This window comes from Gymnogyps californianus, chromosome 1 (assembly GCF_018139145.2).
Source record: "Gymnogyps californianus isolate 813 chromosome 1, ASM1813914v2, whole genome shotgun sequence".
In the NCBI taxonomy this organism is placed as follows: domain Eukaryota; kingdom Metazoa; phylum Chordata; class Aves; order Accipitriformes; family Cathartidae; genus Gymnogyps; species Gymnogyps californianus.
Window position 1 is genome coordinate 79,264,781 of NC_059471.1, and position 21,227 is coordinate 79,286,007.

General features: G+C 40.2%; 1 protein-coding gene across 1 annotated transcript in view; it reads right to left on the reverse strand.

Annotated features, from left to right (window-relative positions):
* Nucleotides 1-618: 618 nt before the first annotated feature.
* PUDP (pseudouridine 5'-phosphatase) overlaps nt 619-21,227 on the reverse strand; it is a 75,635-nt gene continuing 55,026 nt past the window's right edge. Inside the window, exon 4 of the mRNA XM_050910814.1 lies at nt 619-1,015. Within this exon, the coding sequence (XP_050766771.1) occupies nt 839-1,015 (177 nt within the window). The 3' untranslated portion in view covers nt 619-838. The remainder of the gene's footprint in view (nt 1,016-21,227) is intronic.

The window sequence follows — 21,227 nt, forward strand, 5'->3', positions numbered from 1 at the left end:
AGAGAGGAGCCCACGCTGGAGCAGGTTTGCTGGCAGGACGTGACCCCGTGGGGGACCCACACTGGAGCAGTCTGTTCCTGAAGGACTGCACCCCGTGGATGGGACCCACGCTGGAGCAGTTTGTGAAGGACTGTCTCGTGTGGGAGGGACCCCATGCTGGAGCAGGGGAAGAGTGTGAGGAGTCCTCCCCCTGAGGAGGAAGGATCGGCAGAAACAATGTGTGATGAACTGACTGCAACCCCCATTCCCCGTCCCCTGTGCCACTGGTGGGGAGGAGGTAGAGAAAATGGGGAGTAAAGTTAAGTCTGGGAAGAAGGGAGGGGTGGGGGGAACGTGTTTTAAGATTTAGTTTTGTTTTTCATTATTCTACTCTGATTTGATTGGTAATAAATTAAACTAATTTCCCCAAGTCGTGTCTGTTTTGCCCGTCATGGTAATTGCTGAATGATCTCTCTCTGTCCTTATCTCAACCCACGAGCCTTTCATTGTATTTTCTCTCTCCTGTAAGAGGGGAGTGATAGAGTGGCTTTGGTGAGCACCCGGTGTCCAGCCAGGGTCAACCCACCACACCAGAAAACATGATGATGTGCAGAGAACAAGGCTGGATTCACGTCACAAGACGAAATGCTGCTTTAATTTAGCACTTATCACGAGGACAAATCATAAATATTCCAGTCACCTTTCAAAGGTACTGTGTGAAAGTCATGGTGTTAACAGGATTTTTGTGCTCTAGTTTTGAGGAAGAGAGGAAAAGATGCAAAACAATCATAAGACCATAACAAAATTTCATTCCACTTTCCTGATGTCCAGTCAAGTGCATGTTCATGGACATTAGGCATCAATCATATGCTGGTAAACCAAACAGCTCTGGTTTGAAATCCTTCATGGAGTTCAGCAGTAGTGTTGCCTCCTTTTTAAGATCTGGATTTAATTTTTCATCTGGAATCATAACCACTTGCATTCCTGCTGCCAGGGCTCCTTTGACTCCAAGTGGTGAATCTTCAAACACAAGACACTGAGAAACAAGGAGGTGAGAGGAAAAAAATTAAAGAATACTGTTACTATGAACTTTTAACCTTTTTTTTTAAAAGAGAGAATGATCCCGAATAAAACTTAGTAGGAAAGCTAAATTCATTTCCTGGCTTAGACACCCCTAATTAGAACAAGGGCAAACCGCTCAATTCGAACATCTGCATGTTAATTAAACTTAAATTCATTTCAATTCAAAAAAACATCAACACATACTTAAATCCCAGCAACTGGTTATCCAGATGTTCCTAAGTGATTTGTTTTACAGGGATGGGTTTAAGCACAAGCTTAAAGTAAAGTTAAGCAAGTGCTTAAATACCTTTATAAGCAGGCAATTTAACTCTTCAAGACCAACTTTACAACCTGCAAAATGGCAAAAGCAGTGCTTTCACTTACAGGTGTCGCATTTCCTACATATGCAAGAGGGGGAAGACTACACTACCTAGGTCAATATTAGGATTTTGGCTGAGTGGAGAGTAAGACAGAAGTCACTTGTCACAAGAGTGCTGTCGAATTCATGCTCTATTTGCTTAATCCTTCCAAAGCAACCGTAAGAAAGAAAATCAGCCATTATATTGGAAGGTTACTTTTAGAGAAGAGACAGTTTAGTCAGGTAAAAGTTCCACGTCTTAAAATAGTCACAATTATTCAAGATCGCAGTTTGGAAGCAAAGTTGTTAAAAATAATCAATACATTATTTATGTGAATTTTGTAATTTAACATCAGAATACTGAAAAATAAATATATAACATACATAAATACATAACAAACCATCTACTCTGAACTTTTATATAATAAAAGATAATGCTTCTGGAGTTCATTCCAGAACGTATATAATGAAGCACCTCTTCCTGACATTACCCAGTCTTGAGTTTGAATTTTCAGTCATGGACAATCCAAAGCAACCTTTGGCATCCAAGCATCTGAAAAACTCTGACCTACACTGACAAGTGGTTTCTAACACTTCTGCAATTCTCACTGCATTTACTATCAATATTATTAGCACTGCTACTACTACTAATACCAAAATTACTGCCGCAAGTAATTTCAGTAATTCAACACAGATGTTGGGATAGTTAGTGCAATTTTCCCCACACCCTTCAGACACTGCAACTCTGTCTTATCACAAATTTCTCTCTCATGCATTAAGCCCTTCTCTACAGTCATTATCGATCTACCACGTTCCTTCCTACATACCCAGGATGGATTTTCTTATCCTTTTCTTCACAACACAATAGACTGTGGCAACTAATACCAAATGGGTAAGAATAATGATTTGCTAAACTTAGTTTAACTTTTGACTGAATCCAGGTATGACACACTGGGAAAACACACAACAGCATACTTTATCTTTTAGGCTCTCTAACACACAACTATTTCACCAGGGAAGATTAGGGATGCACAACGTTTGTCTGTTCTGACTGTGCTCTAAGAGAACCAAGCTGCAATCCGCAAAAACTTTATTATGATGTTCAAAGAAAACATTTTTGCAAGATGTATTAAATGTCTGCACTATATGTACTCATCTGTATCAGAGACTTTGGAAGAGCAAGAGGGAATGAACCCTTTCTTTCTGCTTTCTTTTCTTTTTAAAATACTGATTCTTGACTGTCAACACGTCAGCAGCCACTTGGAGTCTGCCAAGAGAAAGTAAGAGGTGCTTTCTACCTTGCATGTAATAAAATAAAACTTAATTAATGATTTTTAGTGAGCCAATGGAATCACACCAATCTCTTTTGTGCTCATTTCCTTTATACAGTCACTGAATTCCAGTTTGAACAATGTGATACTTTCAAATGTTGATCATTATCACCACTACTAACTACAAATATGTAACCAGCTGATCCTGCAAAGCTTGGAACAATTGCTATTAGACCAGAAGCACGGTTCTGCCTGTAGGTTTTGTTCTTAACAATACCTTAGTTTGTGACCCTAAGCATTCGGAGGACTGAGGACAGTAAATGAAACCCTGACAGGCTTTGCCTTTTGAAGAGTAAGCTTAAATGTTGCACAGAACAGCATTATCAAGGCCTTTCAGAAACCTTTTCTAATCCAGCCCATACAAAGAAATGTACTTCACTGCTCTACCTTGAAAGACCTAATTGACTTCCATGATGTCACTAAGCTTACTGTACAAGAGGAGCCGATGATTATGGAAGGCAATATGCAGAATGAAAAGCTTAACTAATTCCCTGGAACTAGAACCAATTAAAACTCTTAATTACCAAAGAAGCCAGGCAAATGACCCATAATTACAGTGGCTTTAATGTTACAGGAAGTAAGTGTACTACGTCTTCCTCCAGTCTTTCTTGCTACTGACACCTATTGTCAACAGCACAGCAACATTTTTAATGGATGATGAAAGGTTTACACAGGTTCACATACAAAATGGATTTATTAACTTTGCTGCACAGAGATGTTATAAACTGTTCACTGTCCTGGCCCACCCACATACTAAATTTAGAGATATGAAAGCAGCCAAGTTCTTCCCCATTTTGCATAAGTATTGCAACATCAGCATCACTCCAACTGAGAGAGACAGATGAGATTTATACAGACTTCAGCTGAGATTCTGGCTGCTTCTCGGCATTATTTCTAGAACTTGTGTCACTGATCAATACTACTGCTATGAGATCTCTCAAAAGGTCATACTAATATAGGACAGTTTTCACTTTGGAATGAACCAGCTGCTTGAAAAAGTAAAGTAGTAAAGCATACTAATTTATATTTCACTCTGTGAATCTAGAAAAAGAAAAATTAATCACTTAACCAAAGGAAGAAATAATAAAATCACTGCAGCACCTCATTACCTCATCCTCCTACATGAAATTTAAGAATATAAGAAAAGAGTGTTAGTTAGGACCTTGGTATGTACAGCAGGCCCTCTCCAACCTATATACTGTAAATGTCTGGATGGAATATTTACGTAATTAATGGGGATATCCGTGTTATTGCTATCAGTGATAACCAAGAAGTCTGGAAGGACAAAAGATTAAAATCAGTTTTGAAATTAAGGTTTTGAAAAATCTGTGAAGATAATATATATGCATGGGGAGTGCTTCTCATACAAATATCCTTGACCATGTATGACACTACTATATCAACTCTAAAACAGAATGAAGGATGAGACTAAAGATGGCGTAATTTATATACATAGAACTCGTCTGCAAATTAAACACTACCATCTATTGTTCTATAAAGAAAGAGTGAAAACAAAATTGTAATCATCTTTAAAATGGGTAAATATAGCCTCACATTCTTTCATATTGTATCAGAAAAATCTTCTGTTTGCTGCTTCTGGTCTAGTCTGGTTAGGCCCTTAATCTCAGTGAAAACGTTTGCAGACATGGGGACTAAACCACACATTTTAGCACTTTGTTTGAACCAGAGTCTTACTGGTAAGAGTATCAAGTATTTCATTCCCTTTGATAAAAAGAGTGAGAAGAAAAGGAACTGAGTATTTGTTAACTCCTTCCTTTTCTTCCCTAAACATTTTCTTTTAATGTATTATTATTTTTACATTGTATTCCCCATATGCTCCATGGGAAACAGCTACTATGGAATTAATGAGAAAATATTAAACTTCAGTTTTCATTTTTTTTCTGTTATCACTGTAACATTTACCTTGTGGTCTGTTCAAACTGAAGCCAACATGGTTAAGTCTTTCACTGGGCAAAATATACTTAAAAAAACTTCAGTCCTATTGAGTCTTACACAGAACTAAGTTAAAACTACCCTGCCTTCTGAGGAACTACTGACAGAATGACTCTCCCACCACACATAAAACCCCATTTCAAAACCACTGCATGTATGTACTCTGTCTTAAAAAAAAAACCCAACCCCCAAAATCAAAAGGCATTCTAGGGACAAAAGTAGTTCAAAAATACAGAATAGTAATTAATTTTATTCTTCCCTCCTGCTGAATGAAAGCAAAAAGGGAAAAGAGTGGAATTTTGAGGTTTCAGATAGCAGTTTCAAAAAGGGCTGGTAAGACCTCTGAGAGGTTATCCCTATGTTCATTCTCCAACTTCTGAACAGAACCAGTTTCTTTCTGTGCTTGGTGAGAAGAGACATTAGAAGACTATTGTATCTTCTCTCCTCAAATGACACAGAAACATTTGGTATCAGAATATGACATATTATGTTTGGGGCTTCTTAGGGATTGCATATTATACTTCTGTAACTTCTTTATTTATCATTGATTTTTCTCCTTCATGATCAAATCAACTGGTCAAAAGCATGACGAGTTATTTGTAAAATTTGCACTCTGGAAACATTTGGTAACCTTATATATTAATTTACGTATACATGCACAACACAGTCTTCTATAAGCATTTAACACCTAATTCAAATTCCATCATATCACTAAAAAAATCCCCATTGATTTCAATGGGCATCAAAGTGAGCCCCAAAACAGGCTGCAGGAAGAAATACACCAAGTACAGCCACCTCATGTTGATTTCAGAACGACATTGTTCATCTCTGCGAACCAGAAGGTGGTCAGGCCTTTCACTTCTACAGGTAACTTGTTGACTGTTCACTTCCAAAAGTATTTTTACTTTCCTTATAGCAAAAAACTAGCTTATACTCTGTGGTCATAATTCAAAACTAAGTAGTATCTAGGAAATAAATTATCAGTCTGAAAGATACTACTACTGCAATCATGGTTTTTGTTTTGTTCAACAACTTTTATCTGTTTTTCCTTGCTGACTCAATTTTTTCAGATTTTCAAAATAATTCCACTACTGACCAACTGTGTTATTAGTGTGAGCGACCCAGGAATTTTCAAGAACCATAATATAATTCAGAATACAACAAAGACCCATCTATATCCCTTACAAAATGTTGAGATGCTGAAAAGATGCTGTTTATCATTTATGGGAGGTGGTGGAAATTCACAAAAAGAGAGAGGAAACACCAACAATTTCACTAACATCGTAACACAGATGCTGCGCTATTTTTTAGGTAACTTGTGTTTTCTTTTTTCCTATGCTTTTATATACAAAGTATCTAGGAAAAAAGGGGAAAATATATTTCTGGGTGACCCATTTACCACCGGAGTTACTTAAACATTATTGAATAAATGCATTTTAAGCAGCTACAGTATTTGCAATTTTGGCCTCCCACTGTATTAACTCTCTGAAGAATTAACAAAAAACAATAATGAAATAACTTGATTAATGCTTCCCTCCTAATCTTTGGACTTACACTCTTTCCAGAAATAACTGGGAAAAGTCTCAGTAGCAATAATGAATTACACTTCATTTTATTTTAAGGACATATGCCAATTTGACTAGCCAGGGATAAGAGAATCATATTACATACGCTGTTTAAGAAAGTCATGCAGCTTACAGCCCCATGACTGAGTTCCATTAAGGAAAATGAGGAGTAAGCCAAGATGTTTTTAAATGCTATAACAAATGAACAAACAAGCTGGAAACTTATAATCAAATTAATTAAGCATCAGAGTATCCAGCATACTAACTACCAGCCACCATTCTTTAAGATTCAATGATTCATATTAAGAACTGTTTGGAAATCATACACACATATGCTTTTTAATTCAGATTTTTATTAACTCGCTACTAGGAGTACATTGCAGACCAGTACAAGAATCAAATTATTTACCAGAAGACTTCTAACATAAAACCAAAAATCATTAGCATAATTAAAAAAAAAAAAAAGAAAAAAAAAGGAAGTGTGTTACATCTGCACATAATTAGATTACTCTGCATTTCCAGCTCTTGCATAAATGCCACTTTACATTTCAGCCCACACCAGCAGCTACTCTCTCACAAACCAGCTCACAGGACGTTATCTTAAGGTGGGCCAGGAGGAGTAAAATGGTTTGGATGGGGAAGAAGGAGGAGAAATTTCAAATTTCTTGCTTGTTTTCAAGACTCGATCAAGTGAAAGAAAGTGCTTCTGTGAGTGACAGTCGGACCCAGACACAGCGGCTCTGTGAGGCAGGGAGAAGGTCACATTTACATGCGGGGTTACTCTGATCATTCCGGATGGCTGGAGCACTCTTTTCACAGAGGTCTGTGTGTTTAGAGGACAGCACACTGGGAACTTTGTATGGCAACTTGTGTTACAGGCCTCAAGAAATTCCCAGGCGTTTCTGAAACAGTGTCCAATTATCCCGGCAGCAGAAATCTAACTCAATCAACTGCAGCTTGGATTAGCCATAGAAGAGTATTGTTCTTTTACGGAGAACACAAGGCAAATACTCAAGATGCTCTCTACTGAGGCTACTAATACTGCGTAACATGTTGGGGTTTTATGCCACTTGTCTCTAAAAGTGGCCTAAAAAGGAATTCTGTGCCATGAAATAGTTAATTTGTGCTGTCTTCCCTTCCACACAGAAGTACCTTTACTAAAACCACTGACCTTCTTGACATGTAATACACAACACATTCAAGTAACTGCACCTTACATGCAGAGCTCAGAACCATAGGATAATTTACACTGGAAGGGTCCCTGGAGGCCATTTACAAACACCCCTACTCAACATATGTCCAGCCAGAGCAGGCTGCTCAGGGCCTTGACCAGGTGAGCTTTGAGTATCTTCAAAGATGCAGATTCCACATACCTCCTGGGCAATCTGTTCCCATAGTTCACCACCCCTATGGTGAAAACAGTTTTCCGAGCATCTAGCAGGAGTTTCTTGTGTTCCAGCTTGTGCCTGTTGCCTACTGCACGATCACTCTGCACCTTGGAGAAGAGGCTGGCCCCATCTCATGAGCAAACACATCAGAGATACAAACCAGGTACATCCAAAGGAAGAGCTGTTTTGATGAATCCAAATTCTAAGTCTCAAACTGAAACTGGAAGTAGGTATCAAAAGTATTTCCTGAATAAATGCAATGACCTTTTTGCCACAGGGATGTCTACAAAGTCGCAGGCGCAGCACAGCAGGCTGATGATGGCAGGTACCCTGTCTGGTCTGTGTAACTGGACACCACCACTTACCCATAACCAACTCAGCAGGCGCCACAGAAGGCAGGTGATTCTCATGAAGCAATCCAATTTTTTCAAGGGGCATAATTTTTTGGCAATAGTTTCTGTTTGTTCTATAATGTCTCTTTGACCAGTGTTATTTTCCCACACAGAAAGACCAGCCTGCATACTGAAATGTACCTTACTCTGATCTAAACATCATCTTAATTATTGTACAGTCTTTGACAGAAGTGTTAATAACAACCCACATATGCTTCAGATACAAAGTAATTTCCTAATGTCTTCAGTAAAGAAAGAAAGCAAGGGTGAGAAGAGGCATTCACCTTTCAACAGGTTTTCACTGGGAATGAAAAAAAGTCATGGAAAAGGACTTTTTTTTCTATTCAGTACAAGCTTCTCATTGAACCGTACATGACACTGTGTCACCAGTCTGGAGTGACTTGGTGAGATGTAGCTGTGTTACGCTTTAACTCTTCATGAACAGGAAGAGAAGCGGTTTTCTTTCAAACTTCCAACAGCTGAAAGTTATCTTTTAGAGAATATTTAAGATTAATAGCATAAAACTCCAAGCATGAAGCCACAAACTAGCACCTTTAAGTAAAACAAACAAAACACTAACAAAATTCTAATTTTCTACGTATTTCAACTACAGGAAACAAATACTTGTATTAAAAATGGCAATTGTCTGTTTTCAATACAGATTTTCTAAGAGGAAGGTGGACAACAAAGTACAAAAGTAAGTTGGAAAACTATTAACTCCTAATTTATTGAATTTGGTAAACACCTGGTAACATCAGGTAAAACTGAATCTTAAAGACCTTCTGTTGGAAATTGGGTTTTGTAACTTTTAAAAAAAAAACAAAAAACATTTTTTATGACATCTTGGAAGAATAACTTAATAGTACTGGCTTAACAAAAAACAAGAGAATGAAAACAGGAAATTAAAAGCTGGTTTTACTCCAGTACAAACCAAAACCAAGAACAACTCCTAAAATCTTTAAAAAATGTAATGTCTTGGAAACAGTCATACCTTATAAGAAGGTTAAAGAAATGGAAGAGCCAAAGAAGAGGAATAAACTTAAGACAATCAGCACTAGGAAGAACCATTAGAATGTGAAATAAACACACTATTTTGAAAAAGGAAATAAATTAACATCATAAAGAGATACAATTCTGTAAAGCTTCAGATCCTGAAACACAATAGTACAAAGGTTTGACTCTGGGTCATTTCTGCAGACGTTTGCCAAAACAGAATTACTTCCATGTTTTCTTTTGAACTCATTGATATTCAAAGTACTATTTCCATTAAAATATGAACTTGTAAAATAGCAATAGTATTAACAGTAATTGTTATAAAATTAGTCTGTTACATCTATGCAAGGATAATATATGCTTCAATTTAATGTATTTCCATCATATGCCATTAAATTCCATGTACACGTTTAAGACAAAGGCAAAAGTGACCAAATTAGACAATTTTCTCCTAATCAGGCTCCTAACCTGTTCCTAGGAGGTAGTTTCAAAAGTAGCTGAGCCAAACTAATGATTTGCTGCCAATGAAAGGTTGTTTCTTCCTTCTCTGTCTTTAATCTCCTGTGAACCGGTGTATGCTTCCATCTGTCTCCTAGTGATGGGTGTTGTGTTTGTGTGCCCTTCTGTGAATCAACTCTGTACCCTAACAGAAGACTATTCTCCTATTAGGCTTATAAACTGGAGAACAACCACGTAACAGCTGGGAGTGAACAGGAAGACTGAAGAGGAATATAAATCCTCCTTTTGGGGCAGTTTTTAAATCTTAGAGGGGTTCATCCCTTCAAACTACAGTCTTATTCCTGGCATGCCTTGCATTTGCCTAAAGCAGACGTATGTGTAAAACCACAAAATGGCTGTGCAAAGTTTTGCACAGAAAAAAGCAGAACCTGCTTTTTCAACACAAGCCCAACTGTGGGCATGGGATTACGGTTATGAACGTCACAATTCCAAAATTTATTTTGCCATAGCAATCTAAAAATATCACATCTGAAATGAAATGCCTCATTACATCGACAATCAGATCTGTTTAAGTAACTGCCCTCATGATTTCAAAAGATGATTTCTCAGCCTCTTAGTTGGCTTTGACTGTGCAGTCAAACAGAGCTCAGAACTCAAAATTTTTTACATTTTCTCTACCTGAGAAAGTATTTCTGCGTGCTAAATACAGTATTTCCAAAGAACATGAAGTCTACCACCAAAAGTAACAGAATTAATAACAAACACCATATTTCTACATATACTATGTATGATATACCCCTTTTGAATTATTTATTATGAGAAATAATTAATTCAATGGAGAGCACTCTCCTAATCCTGAATGAGGGATTAACTTTAAGTGCACAGCAAGATCTACTAGATCAATACAATTATTATTGGTAAAAAAAATGTATTAAGAATAAGAGGAAAGTTAAAAACAAAATGTCAAAATTATTTTTTTAAGAGTTCAGTAGAGAAGTAATCTCTTTCACATTAATCTCTAGCTTGTTTTTATCAGCTTGCTTTGTTTATTTTAGGGAAACAATAATTATCCAGGTATTTCAAGCTATGAAAACTGTAAGATGGAAAGCTAGTGAATATCATGCTGTTTTATGTGAATCAATCATTAAAACAGACTACTCCTCTAAAAAATTTCTTTCCACTGTAAACTCCACATTTAAATATTTCTATAAATATGAAAATTAACACACTCTTAAAGTGAACTCACATGTAGAAAGTTATTTAAGTCTTAATCTCCTGTTGCAATACGTTTCAAAACACTTCTGTCAAAATTCCCCTAATAATATCATCTAACTATTTAAAATACTGCACGGAAACACTTTTTTTTTAAAATGCATTGATGACCCACAGTTATCAAGCTGTGCCTATTTTTCTATTAGACCAGCTCTACCAGATAAGAGAATGCTACTAGTCACCTCAACCAAAGGTGATCAGTTCTTATTTTGACTCAAGCATGCTTACAGGAAGAATAACAGGTCATTTTCAGCGAAAGGAATAATGGGTGTAAGATGTAAGTGAATGTTTCAGAGTAAACAAGGAACAAAAACCAGAAAAACATGCTTATTTAACTCTCTGTATGTATGCATATATATAAATACATCGTGTATATATGGTCTCTATACAGATAGTCTCTTTCTCTGTGGCCTAAGGCTTACTCAGTTTAATATATATTACATTAGTAACTAACACAGCCATCACACTGGCTTAACATTAACATTAGTTTGGGAATACTAGCCCACAACTAGTCACACAACTTCTGCATGAGTAACTTCTTTTGGGTACTCAGTTCTTCAAAGAAACAAGTTTATCATTATCTGGGTTCTCACCAGCTTTTTCTTAATATCATTTTTATCTAAAAAACCTCTCATCTGTATATTTCAATCAGAAATAATGTCCAGATGTCAACAGGGTATAAAGCTGACAGATGGCAGACTAATTTAAAAGGAAAACCACCACCTATCTGCCTGTAAATCGACCTCTCATGGGAAAAGTCCTCAAAACACTGCAACAGGCCACATGCTTAAGTGAAAACTAGTTGCTCATCCAACACAATAATGATTTTATATTAAGAATCACCACTTACCTAACGAATCCACTGATCTGAAGTATCCTGCATTTGCTGACCTTCAACAGTCTGAGTCAGTCTTTGGAAAAGGGATGAAGGTTGATTTCCCATTTAAACTAAACATGTCAATTTCTCTGTGACTGTTGGAATTGTTACTCTAAAGCCTGCTGCCATGTTATTGTGCTACTATGTTATGGATTAGATATGCCCACACATAATATACATACACACACACAGAGAAAATAAGCAAATGCTACTTAAATCTCATATGGACTCACAGAATCACAAGATCCCAGGATGACTGAGGTTGGAAGGGACCTCTGGAGGTCACCTGGTCCAACCCCCCTGCTCAAGCAGGGACACCTACAGCCAGTTGCCCAGGTCCATGTCCAGACAGTGCTTGAGTATCTCCAAGGAGGGAGACTCCACCACCTCTCTGGGCAACCCGTGCCAGTGCTCAGTCACTCTTCGGTAAAAAAGTGTTTCCTGAGGCTCAGAGGGAACCTCCTGCATTTCAGATTGTGCCCACTGCCTCTGGTCCTGTCACTGGGCACCACTGAAAAGAGCCTGGCTCCGTCCTCTTTGCTTCCTCCCTTCAGATATTTACATACATTAATAAGATCCCCTCTGAGCCTTCTCTTCTCCAAGCTAAACAGTCCCAGCTCGCTCAGCCTTTCTTCATACGAGAGATGCTCCAGTCCCTTCATCATCTCTGTGGCCCTTTGCTGGACTCCCTCCAGTAGCTCCGTATGTCTCTCGTACTGAGGAGCCCAGAACTGGACACAGTACTCCAGGTATTCCCTCACCAGTGCTGAGCAGAGGGGCAGGATCACCTCCCTCAACCTGCTGGCAACACTCCTCCTCATCAGCTGCCTTTGTCACAATGGCACATTGCTGGCTTATAGTCAACTTGGTGTCCACCAGCCATCATAATTATCTTTTTTTTCTGAGAGTATGAAATCAATTTGCTTTTCTTTCCTGTTCAAAAGTGTGCAGCCACAGTCACTGGTGCAGAGACAGATTGCACTGTAATGGAATTTTTAAATTTAAAAGTTTGAATGACAAATGTGCAAAAAATACAGACAAAACATATTGCTAAGTGACCATTAGAGAACCTATGATGAGAACATAAACCACTCCATTAGAAAGTGTCTCAGTCACCCCAATACTGATGTAAACACATGTCTTCATGGTTAAGTCAAAGGCAAATTGCCTTCTCTGCAAATGCTTGCAGTCAACTTACAAACAAGCACCTGAATGACACTTAACATGCTTATAACGCATAATTATTTTGGGAAAAATTATTTGGGAAAAAAACGAAGTCATCTCTGCCTAAGCACAGGCCACCCCTCTTTTCTTCTTTTTAAAATCAAATTATGTGTATTAATATATTAATAAGACTACCATGGCATACCACAAACAGTGATTTTACATTGTTCTAATCATCACAACACACGACCTGAAAGAAACCATGTCTAATACAGCAACACGATCAGTTCAGAAATAGATGCTGCCACAGGTATTGCCAAGAATCTGGATAAATTGACAGGCAGCTGAGTGCTACAAGCAGCATTTTGCTGATAACTTGGAAGCTTCAGCTCCCAGACAGTATATAAGGATTCCCTGGGGAAAACAGACTGCAGTAGGTATGTCAAGGTGACAAAGTATCACTGCCACACAATCCACTGAAAGATATGTTCTGGCTACCAGGTAAAATATGCTGCGACTACAAAAAAAAAAAAGGAAGACAGGCTGTCAGGTGAAGAAGCAAAAGAGAATATCAAACACCATGATTCAGTATACAGGAAATATCTCAAGTAACTTTTTCCCCCATTTTTTTCTTATTAGAAGTTGTAGTGTTTTCTCCGTATTATATTTTAAAACTTTGCTAATTGATTTTACCTACTTCTAGTGAGATACAGGTTAGATTAATTATTGAATAGAGAAAATTTATAAATCAGATGGCAAATATGTCTAAAGAGTGAGGACTGAAATTTCTCATCCATACATAAGGATTGCCTTTGGGATATATGTTCTGGGTTTGCAGGTCTTGAAGGTGTAGCTAAACACATCTGTTTTGTATTCTTCAAAGGTTTGTAAGTTCTAGTCTTAGCAAGGAAAACAATGTGAGAAAAGACACTAAAACTTCTATTTTCTCCGTTGACCCTGCATCTGCAGATAAAACACTTCAATACTTTCAAAGCCATAGAGAACAGTCTCCTCATTGACAAGTAAAGTAGCAATTTAACAAGTACTTCTATGGACTATCAAGAGATAATGGGTTAAAAACAGAAAGAAACAATTACTCTGTCTGGAACTACTATTATTATAATCTCAACCAGGTCAAGTTTTAACTTTGTTACCAAAAGAAACAGGAAGAAAATCTTACAAAATCAAGTGACAATTGTCATTTTGAGGTTCTTCAGATTACAAGCATCTTGCATCTAGATGGAGAGCAAAGACGTTGCTCATGACACTCCAAATGCTTTTCTCAAGCAGATGTTCTTGTGCTTAGCAGTGGCAGTGCTGCAGGCTGCCAGCCAAGGTTCTTCACTCCCACGTGTTCTCCTACTTCCCTACCAACTAAAAAAGTTTTTCCCTCTGCTTTGGGTGCCTTCTTCACTACCCTCCTTGGAGAAAAGGAGCACAGCTTAGGTAGACAGTTTTTAATTAATAAGAACCTCTCCTTCCAAATCTTCTGTGGTTATGAAACATCGCATTACTAGTAAGTCCAAAGAGTATCTATGGAGCATTAGCGGTTAAAATTGCCAAGTATGTTTCTACAGAGAGGGATCTGTACATTTTCATATCTAAAAATTCATATATATATATGCAGACACATTGTCGTGGTTTAACCCCAGCTAGCAGCTAAGCACCACGCAGCCGCTCCCTCACTCCCCCCCCCCCCACTCCCAGTGGGATGGGGAGGAGAATCGGGAAAGAAGGTAAAACTCATGGGTTGAGATAAGAATGGTTTAATAACTAAAGTAAAAGATAATACTAACAATAATAATAATGAAATATAATAATAATAATAGTAATGAAAAGGAATACAACAAAAAAATAAGAGGAGAAAAAAGGAAAAAAAAGCCAGTGATGCACAATGCAATTGCTCACCACCCGCTAACCAATGCCCAAGCAGTGTTCTGTGCCTCCCAGCCAACTCCCCCCGTTTATATACTGGGCATGCTGTTCTATTGTATGGAATACCCCTTTGGCTAGTTCAGGTCAGCTGCCCCGGCTATGCTCCCTCCCAGCTTCTTGCACACCTGCTTGCTGGCAGAGCATGGGAAACTGAAAAGTCCTTGGCTTAAGATAAGCGCTACTTAGCAACAACTAAACCATCAGCGTGTTATCAACATTATTCTCACACTAAATCCAAAACACAGCACTGTACCAGCTACTAAGAAGAAAAGTAACTCTATCCCAGCCAAAACCAGGACACACATATACACACACACACGTTAGTTTATGTGATAGAAGTGCTCGTCTTTGCACACAGGAAGAAGCACGGCAGGAGCAACAAGGGCAGGTGGGGGAGCCTGAATCACACCCTGCCCAGCTGCTCCAAGGCCCACCACAGCAGCCATCAGACTACTAGAAGCTCATCCTTGTGCTGCCTGATGGGGCAGGAGGCCCAGGGGCAGGGGGAGCCCCAGCAGCCCTGCAAGGGCAGTGGAGGCCCCTGGCCCAGCCGCTCCTGGTGCCACAGGAGCCCCCGGGGCAGGGCCAGACCCACCCGGACGCGCCAGCGGGAGAGGCTCCACGGGCTGGGGCACCCCGTGGGAATGGGGGACAGAAGGGGCTGGTGGGGTGTGAGCAGGGGCCATCAGTCCACGTGCCCGGCCATGCCTGCGCCAGCCAGTGCAGCCTGTCCTGTCTCCTCTAATTACACTCCATTTCTGACAGTCTTCCTGGGCAAGGGCTTACTATTGTGCGTGCACACATGCGTGGAGGTCTCAGTGCTGGCCCTGCTGTGGGACCAGGGGTCCCACGTGCCCACAGTGCAGCGCCTGCAGCAAGGGTGGGTGTGCAAGTGAGTGTGCGAGCGCTAGTGAAGAGCACGCTGGACTAGCTGGCAGGTAGGTGAAGTGGCCTGGGAGCCAGGCATGTCTCTATGGGCGAGAGCACAGGCAGCGCTGGCTCTTGGAGGGACAAGGTAGGCATAGGGTAGCCCTGGTCAACTGCTGTAGAGACCGTGGCATCTGGGGCTGTCTGAGAGACCCGTCTGTGTGTGCACGAGAGACTCTCTGTGGGAGGTGATGGGGGGGAGCACAAGGATCCAGGACCACAGGATGGGCTGTGTCTAAGCCACCCACTGCGTGGGTGTGGGTGAGAGAAAGGGGAAGGGGAGAAGGATGCGCACCAAGGGCTAGAGTGGGGCTGTGGCCTTGGGGGCTCATGCCTCCAGGTGCCAGCAACTGGGGAGACTGGGATCCAGGGCCAGCTGAGCGGTAAATTCAGTTGCTGGAATGATCCTCATTGCATATGTGTATGTATTTTGCACTAACAGACCTTCATCCTGATCAGCCAGAGAGGGGAACTGTTGGTTGGTTGAGGTCGTTGGTGCTCTCTGTGCTTGTGTGAGCACTAGGCGTTTCTGCTGTGCCGCTCTGCGGGGCTGGCACGTGTACATGTGTATATGTGTCTCGTATATGCTGTGTGTACTCGTGTGACTACTGGAAATACATTCTCAGCCTTGCTACTGGCTGGATTTGGGGCCATGGAGGTGCAGCAGCCTTGCTGCTATCGGGCTCCTGGTTTCGACACATTTGTTATATACAAATGCATGTATGTAGTATATATAGTTTAAAATACGTATCTGCATATATCTCTATACAGATATGTATCTCTATATATACAGATATAAAACTGCATGCATTTATAAAGCTAACATCAAATGCAGTAAAATGTCAAGAATAGTAACTCAGGAAGGGCTGGAGAGAAAAAGGCAACTTCCATGATACTTCGTCAGGACTGAACGAAACCCCCAGGATGGCGGGGATTTGGCAAGAACTAAAACTGTTCTTCAATTGAATATAAAAGTACCACCAGCACAGCATAAAACATATTTGGGAAGGCATTGATAAAACAAGGTTAGTAGTCTTAAATTCTACATTATCTGTGTGTTGGGTTTGTGTGGTGGGGTTTTGGTAGTGGGGGAGAGGCTACAGGGGTGGCTCCTGTGAGAAGCTGCTAGAAGCTTCCCTGGCTCTAAACTTGGACCCGCCTCTGGCCAAGGCCAAGCCCATCAGCGACGGTGGTAGCACCTCTGGGATAACATATTTAAGAAGGGGAAAAAGACTGCTGGAAAAAAAAGAAGAGCTGCAGCGAAGAGAGGAGTGGGATGTGAGAGGAACAGCCGTGCCGACACCGAGGTGAGTGAAGAAGGAGAGGGAGGAGGTGCGTCGGAGCAGAGATTCCCCTGCAGCCCATGGTGAGACGGCAGGCTGTCCCCCTGCAGCCCATGGAGGTTAACAGCAGAGCAGAGATTCCCCTGCAGCCTGTGGAGGACCCCATGCTGGAGCAGGTGGCTGGGCCTGGAGAAGGCCATGACTCTGTGGAAAAGCCCACGCCGGAGCAGTTCGTGGAAGACTGCAGCCCATCGAAGGACTCACACTGGAGAAGCTTGTGGAGGGCTGACCCCCATGAGAGGGACCCCACGCTGGAGCAGGGGAAGAGTGTGAGGAGTCCTCCCCCCAGGGAGGAAGGAGTGGCAGAAACAACGTGTGATCGACTGACTGCAACCCCCATTCCCGTCCCCCTGCATCGCTGTGGGGGGAGGAGTGAGTGAGCGGCTGCGTGGTGCTTTGTTGCTGGCTGGGCCTAAACCATGACAATCTGATATTTCATTGTCATTAAATGTTCAATCTAATTCAAACATATGCAATGACACTTTGCCTGTCTGAATGATATTGTCGTGGTTTAACCCCAACCAGCAACTAAGCACCACACAGCCGCTTCCCCCTCCCCCCTCCTAGTGGGGTGAGGAGGAGGAGGGGAAAATAAGTAAAACTCGTGGGTTGAGATAAGAACAGTTTAATAACTAAAGTAAAATAAAATATAATAATAAATAATAATAATAAAAAGATAATAATTATTATTATTGTAATGAAAAGGAATATAACAAAAAAAAGAGAAATAAAACCCAAGAAAAGACAAGTGATGCACAATGCAATTGCTCACAACCCGCTGACCGATGCCCAAGCAACAATGCACCCTCCCGGCCAACCCCCCCTGTTTACATACTGAGCATGATGTTCTATGGTATGGAATATCCCTGTGGCTAGTTCGGGTCAGCTGCCCCGGCTATGCTCCCTCCCAGCTTCTTGCACACCTGCTTGCTGGCAGAGCATGGGAAACTGAAAATCCTTAACTTAGGATAAGCGCTACTTAGCAACAACTAAACCATCAGCGTGTTATATCAACATTATTCTCACTAAATCCAAAACACAGCACTGTACCAGCTACTAAGAAGAAAAGTAACTCTATCCCAGCCGAAACCAAGACAACATCCAATTGGAAAATACAGTGGGTGAAGTCCTTCCTAAAATTCCTAACAGATTTAGCAAAATAAGCAGTAATTCATATCCCACACTCCCCTGTGACATCGCTGATACATACTAAAGTATCTCCAACATGACTAAATTTATGTATCAGACACAGTACAGTGTACCACTGGTATTTGTACCCAGTTTCCTATTGTTTTCTCCAATTTCTTCCATCCCAGAAACTGTTGCTGAATCTGAAGAAGGCACACAGGAAAAAAGACAGATTTTTGTTTTTATTCATCCCAGTGTCCTTCTGCATTCTACTAAAAATCTGTTTCTAAACAACTAACAAATAATTTTCCACTTTTTAAATTAATCATGACATCAGTAGCCAAGCCCTAAATACTTTTACGATACTGCTTCCCAAGCCTTTTATCAAAAGATATCCTAGTTGACTGTTATTGCAGTTGGAATACAGGGTAGATTTGTCTCGCATGTCTTGTGCATGAAAGTGACAAAACAGGTGGATCCACAAGATCAACATAGGTGTAGGTTTGAAAACATAGATTTAAGTTCTCTGCAATTCATAAGCTTATTGATAATAGCAAAAGCTTATGAAGTGAACAGAAGGTTTGGCACTTCATTGTCTGCACCATGAACATGTGTACTTGTTGAAGAACCATGGTATTTTTAACTTTTTGCCAATTAAGGTGACTTTTTGTTTATGCTTTCCACAAAAAAAAATAGAAACTGTGCGGAAGACCCATAAGTAAAGGCATTTGCAAACAAAATGAGAGCCACAGTCAACTGGAATAGTACTGAGCCCTTTGCTGTATTTATAAAGAAATGCAAAAAGGTGGTTGGATTGTTTGTTTTTGTCAGGCAACACAAGCTTTTAATATCTCTAGTCATTCAGGCCTTCGACTGAGATTTATTAACCTGTCAAACAAAAGCAATTTTACAACATATAAAACTGCAGTTCATTTCAGAACATTTATTGCTCTGTAAACAGAATATCCAGATTCTCCTTAAACAATCTGTGCCTTTTCTTCTCCTTGAAGCAAGAAGGAAGGCATGGTAAAGAAAGAAATTCTAAGTGAAACAGAAAGAAATATTCATGAACTTATTTACACAAAGATACAAAACCCATAAAGTTAGAAATTAAAACAGACTTTTACAGTGACTGCCTCTATTGAAAAAAGTATTTGATGCCAGTAACTTACATCAAACAAAATCAAATAGGGGAACAGAAATGACAAACAGTTTAAATTAAAGGCGGTCATGACACTGAAAGGAGGGTGGCCTCTGCCCAGGACATGATGTAAAACACCCCCCACATTTGGGCAATATGAATGAGAGGGGAAGGGGTAACAGAACAGGGCCACAGCTCCATGTTTACTTTGTGTATTTTGTGCTATGCAACTCCCTAGCCATGAGTTAAAGCTAAAAGAAGTGTCAGGTTTCTGTATGCTCTTCAAATGTTTAAACACAGAACAAAACGACAACTCCAAGGAAATCTAAATAATTGTGGAAGGCTATTTGCCTCATAATTTAATTGAATCTGTTGAGCAGAAGCTTGACTATGAAATTCTGTTACTATTTAGCACTGTAATTCTCAAATATGCAAGGATTATGTTTGAAAAGTTGATTAGTCATTAAAATTGGGAAAGGAAACAGAAGGATGACGATAAACTTCAGGAAGTCCAGCAGAGGGCCACCAAGATGGCTGGGGTTGTAAGAAGGAGAGCATTGTTCAGCCCAGAGAAGACTTCAGTAGCGCCAAAGAGCTGCTGACCAGTATCTCTGAGGACATTACTGAAAAGATGAAGACAGCCTCTTTACCAAGGTGCATAGTATGAACATGAGGTGATGGTCCTAAATTGAAACAGGAGAGGTTCTGTCTGACCAGATATAAGGAGAGAAGGGGAAAAAAAAAAAAAAAAGAAAAAAAAAATCACAGCAAGAATTAAGCACTGGAAAATACTGCCCAGAGAAGCTGTGTGGTCTCCACCCTCCAAGGCTTTTAAGACTTGACTAGACAAGCCCAGAGCAACTTGGTCTGAATTCAGTATTGACCCGCTCTCAGAAGGTTGGGTTAGTTACTTTGCAAGGTTCATTCCAACCAGAATGACTCTACAGAAGATCTAAAACAATATATTAAGTATCATTAAGCATTCCTCTCCTTCAGTTTTCAATCCCTCAAAGCATGAAGATTAATTTCTAGAATACTACCAGTACACTGCATATTGACCTTTTGTACCTACTCCATGTCAGAGCAATTATTACCTAAAAGAAGCCCTCCTGCCAGGCGAAAGGGAAATATTTTCTTTCTCATACACTCCACTTCCTGGCACCTCTGCAATACAAAGCAAAATCAACAGATATCTGAACAACTGAAAGATTTTTCCTACCGTAAACTAAGATGATTCTATGATAATATAATCAATATTAACTTCAGACATTTTTTGATCTCTCAGTCTATGTCTATACTATGAGGACTTCCCACTTCCTGAGTCAGGGGGTGGGGAAAGTAAGTAGAATAAGGTGATGTTCCCAGATGGGAACAAATGGGGCAAGACTTGTCCCAGCAGAACTGCAACAGAAAATATGGGAGAAGATATGATACTGTAGATTTATTGTAGATCCTACAGTAGAAACTAGGAAACTAGGCTGGAAGAGCTCAAACGGTTCTGAGAGATGTTTAGAAAGGAGGGGTTTTATCAGGAGACTGAAACAGAAGGACTAAGATACCTACCTGGAACATCTACACCTGAAACCTGAACTGGTTATCTAGTCTCCCTTTATGGAGAGGAACATGTGATCCTAGGGAATGCGTTACTGCTGTTTGGGAATAGGGTCTAATCTGGTAGCCTGACAGAGGGGAGGCAGCTGCAGCTCCGTGCCCCCTGGTCCAAACAGTAGCGAGGCTGAGCATGTATCCCCAGCAGGCACATGCACACAAACACATACATAAATATATATATATACATGGCTAGCTACACAGATCAAGGCAGTTACACTCAGCACTCACATGAACCCACGGGCTTGTTCAGTTGGCTCTTCACTAGCACTCACACACTTGCCCACACTCAGTCCAGCCACTGGCACTGCAGATGCTTGGGTTGGGCCCCTGTGACCTGTGGTCCCACGCT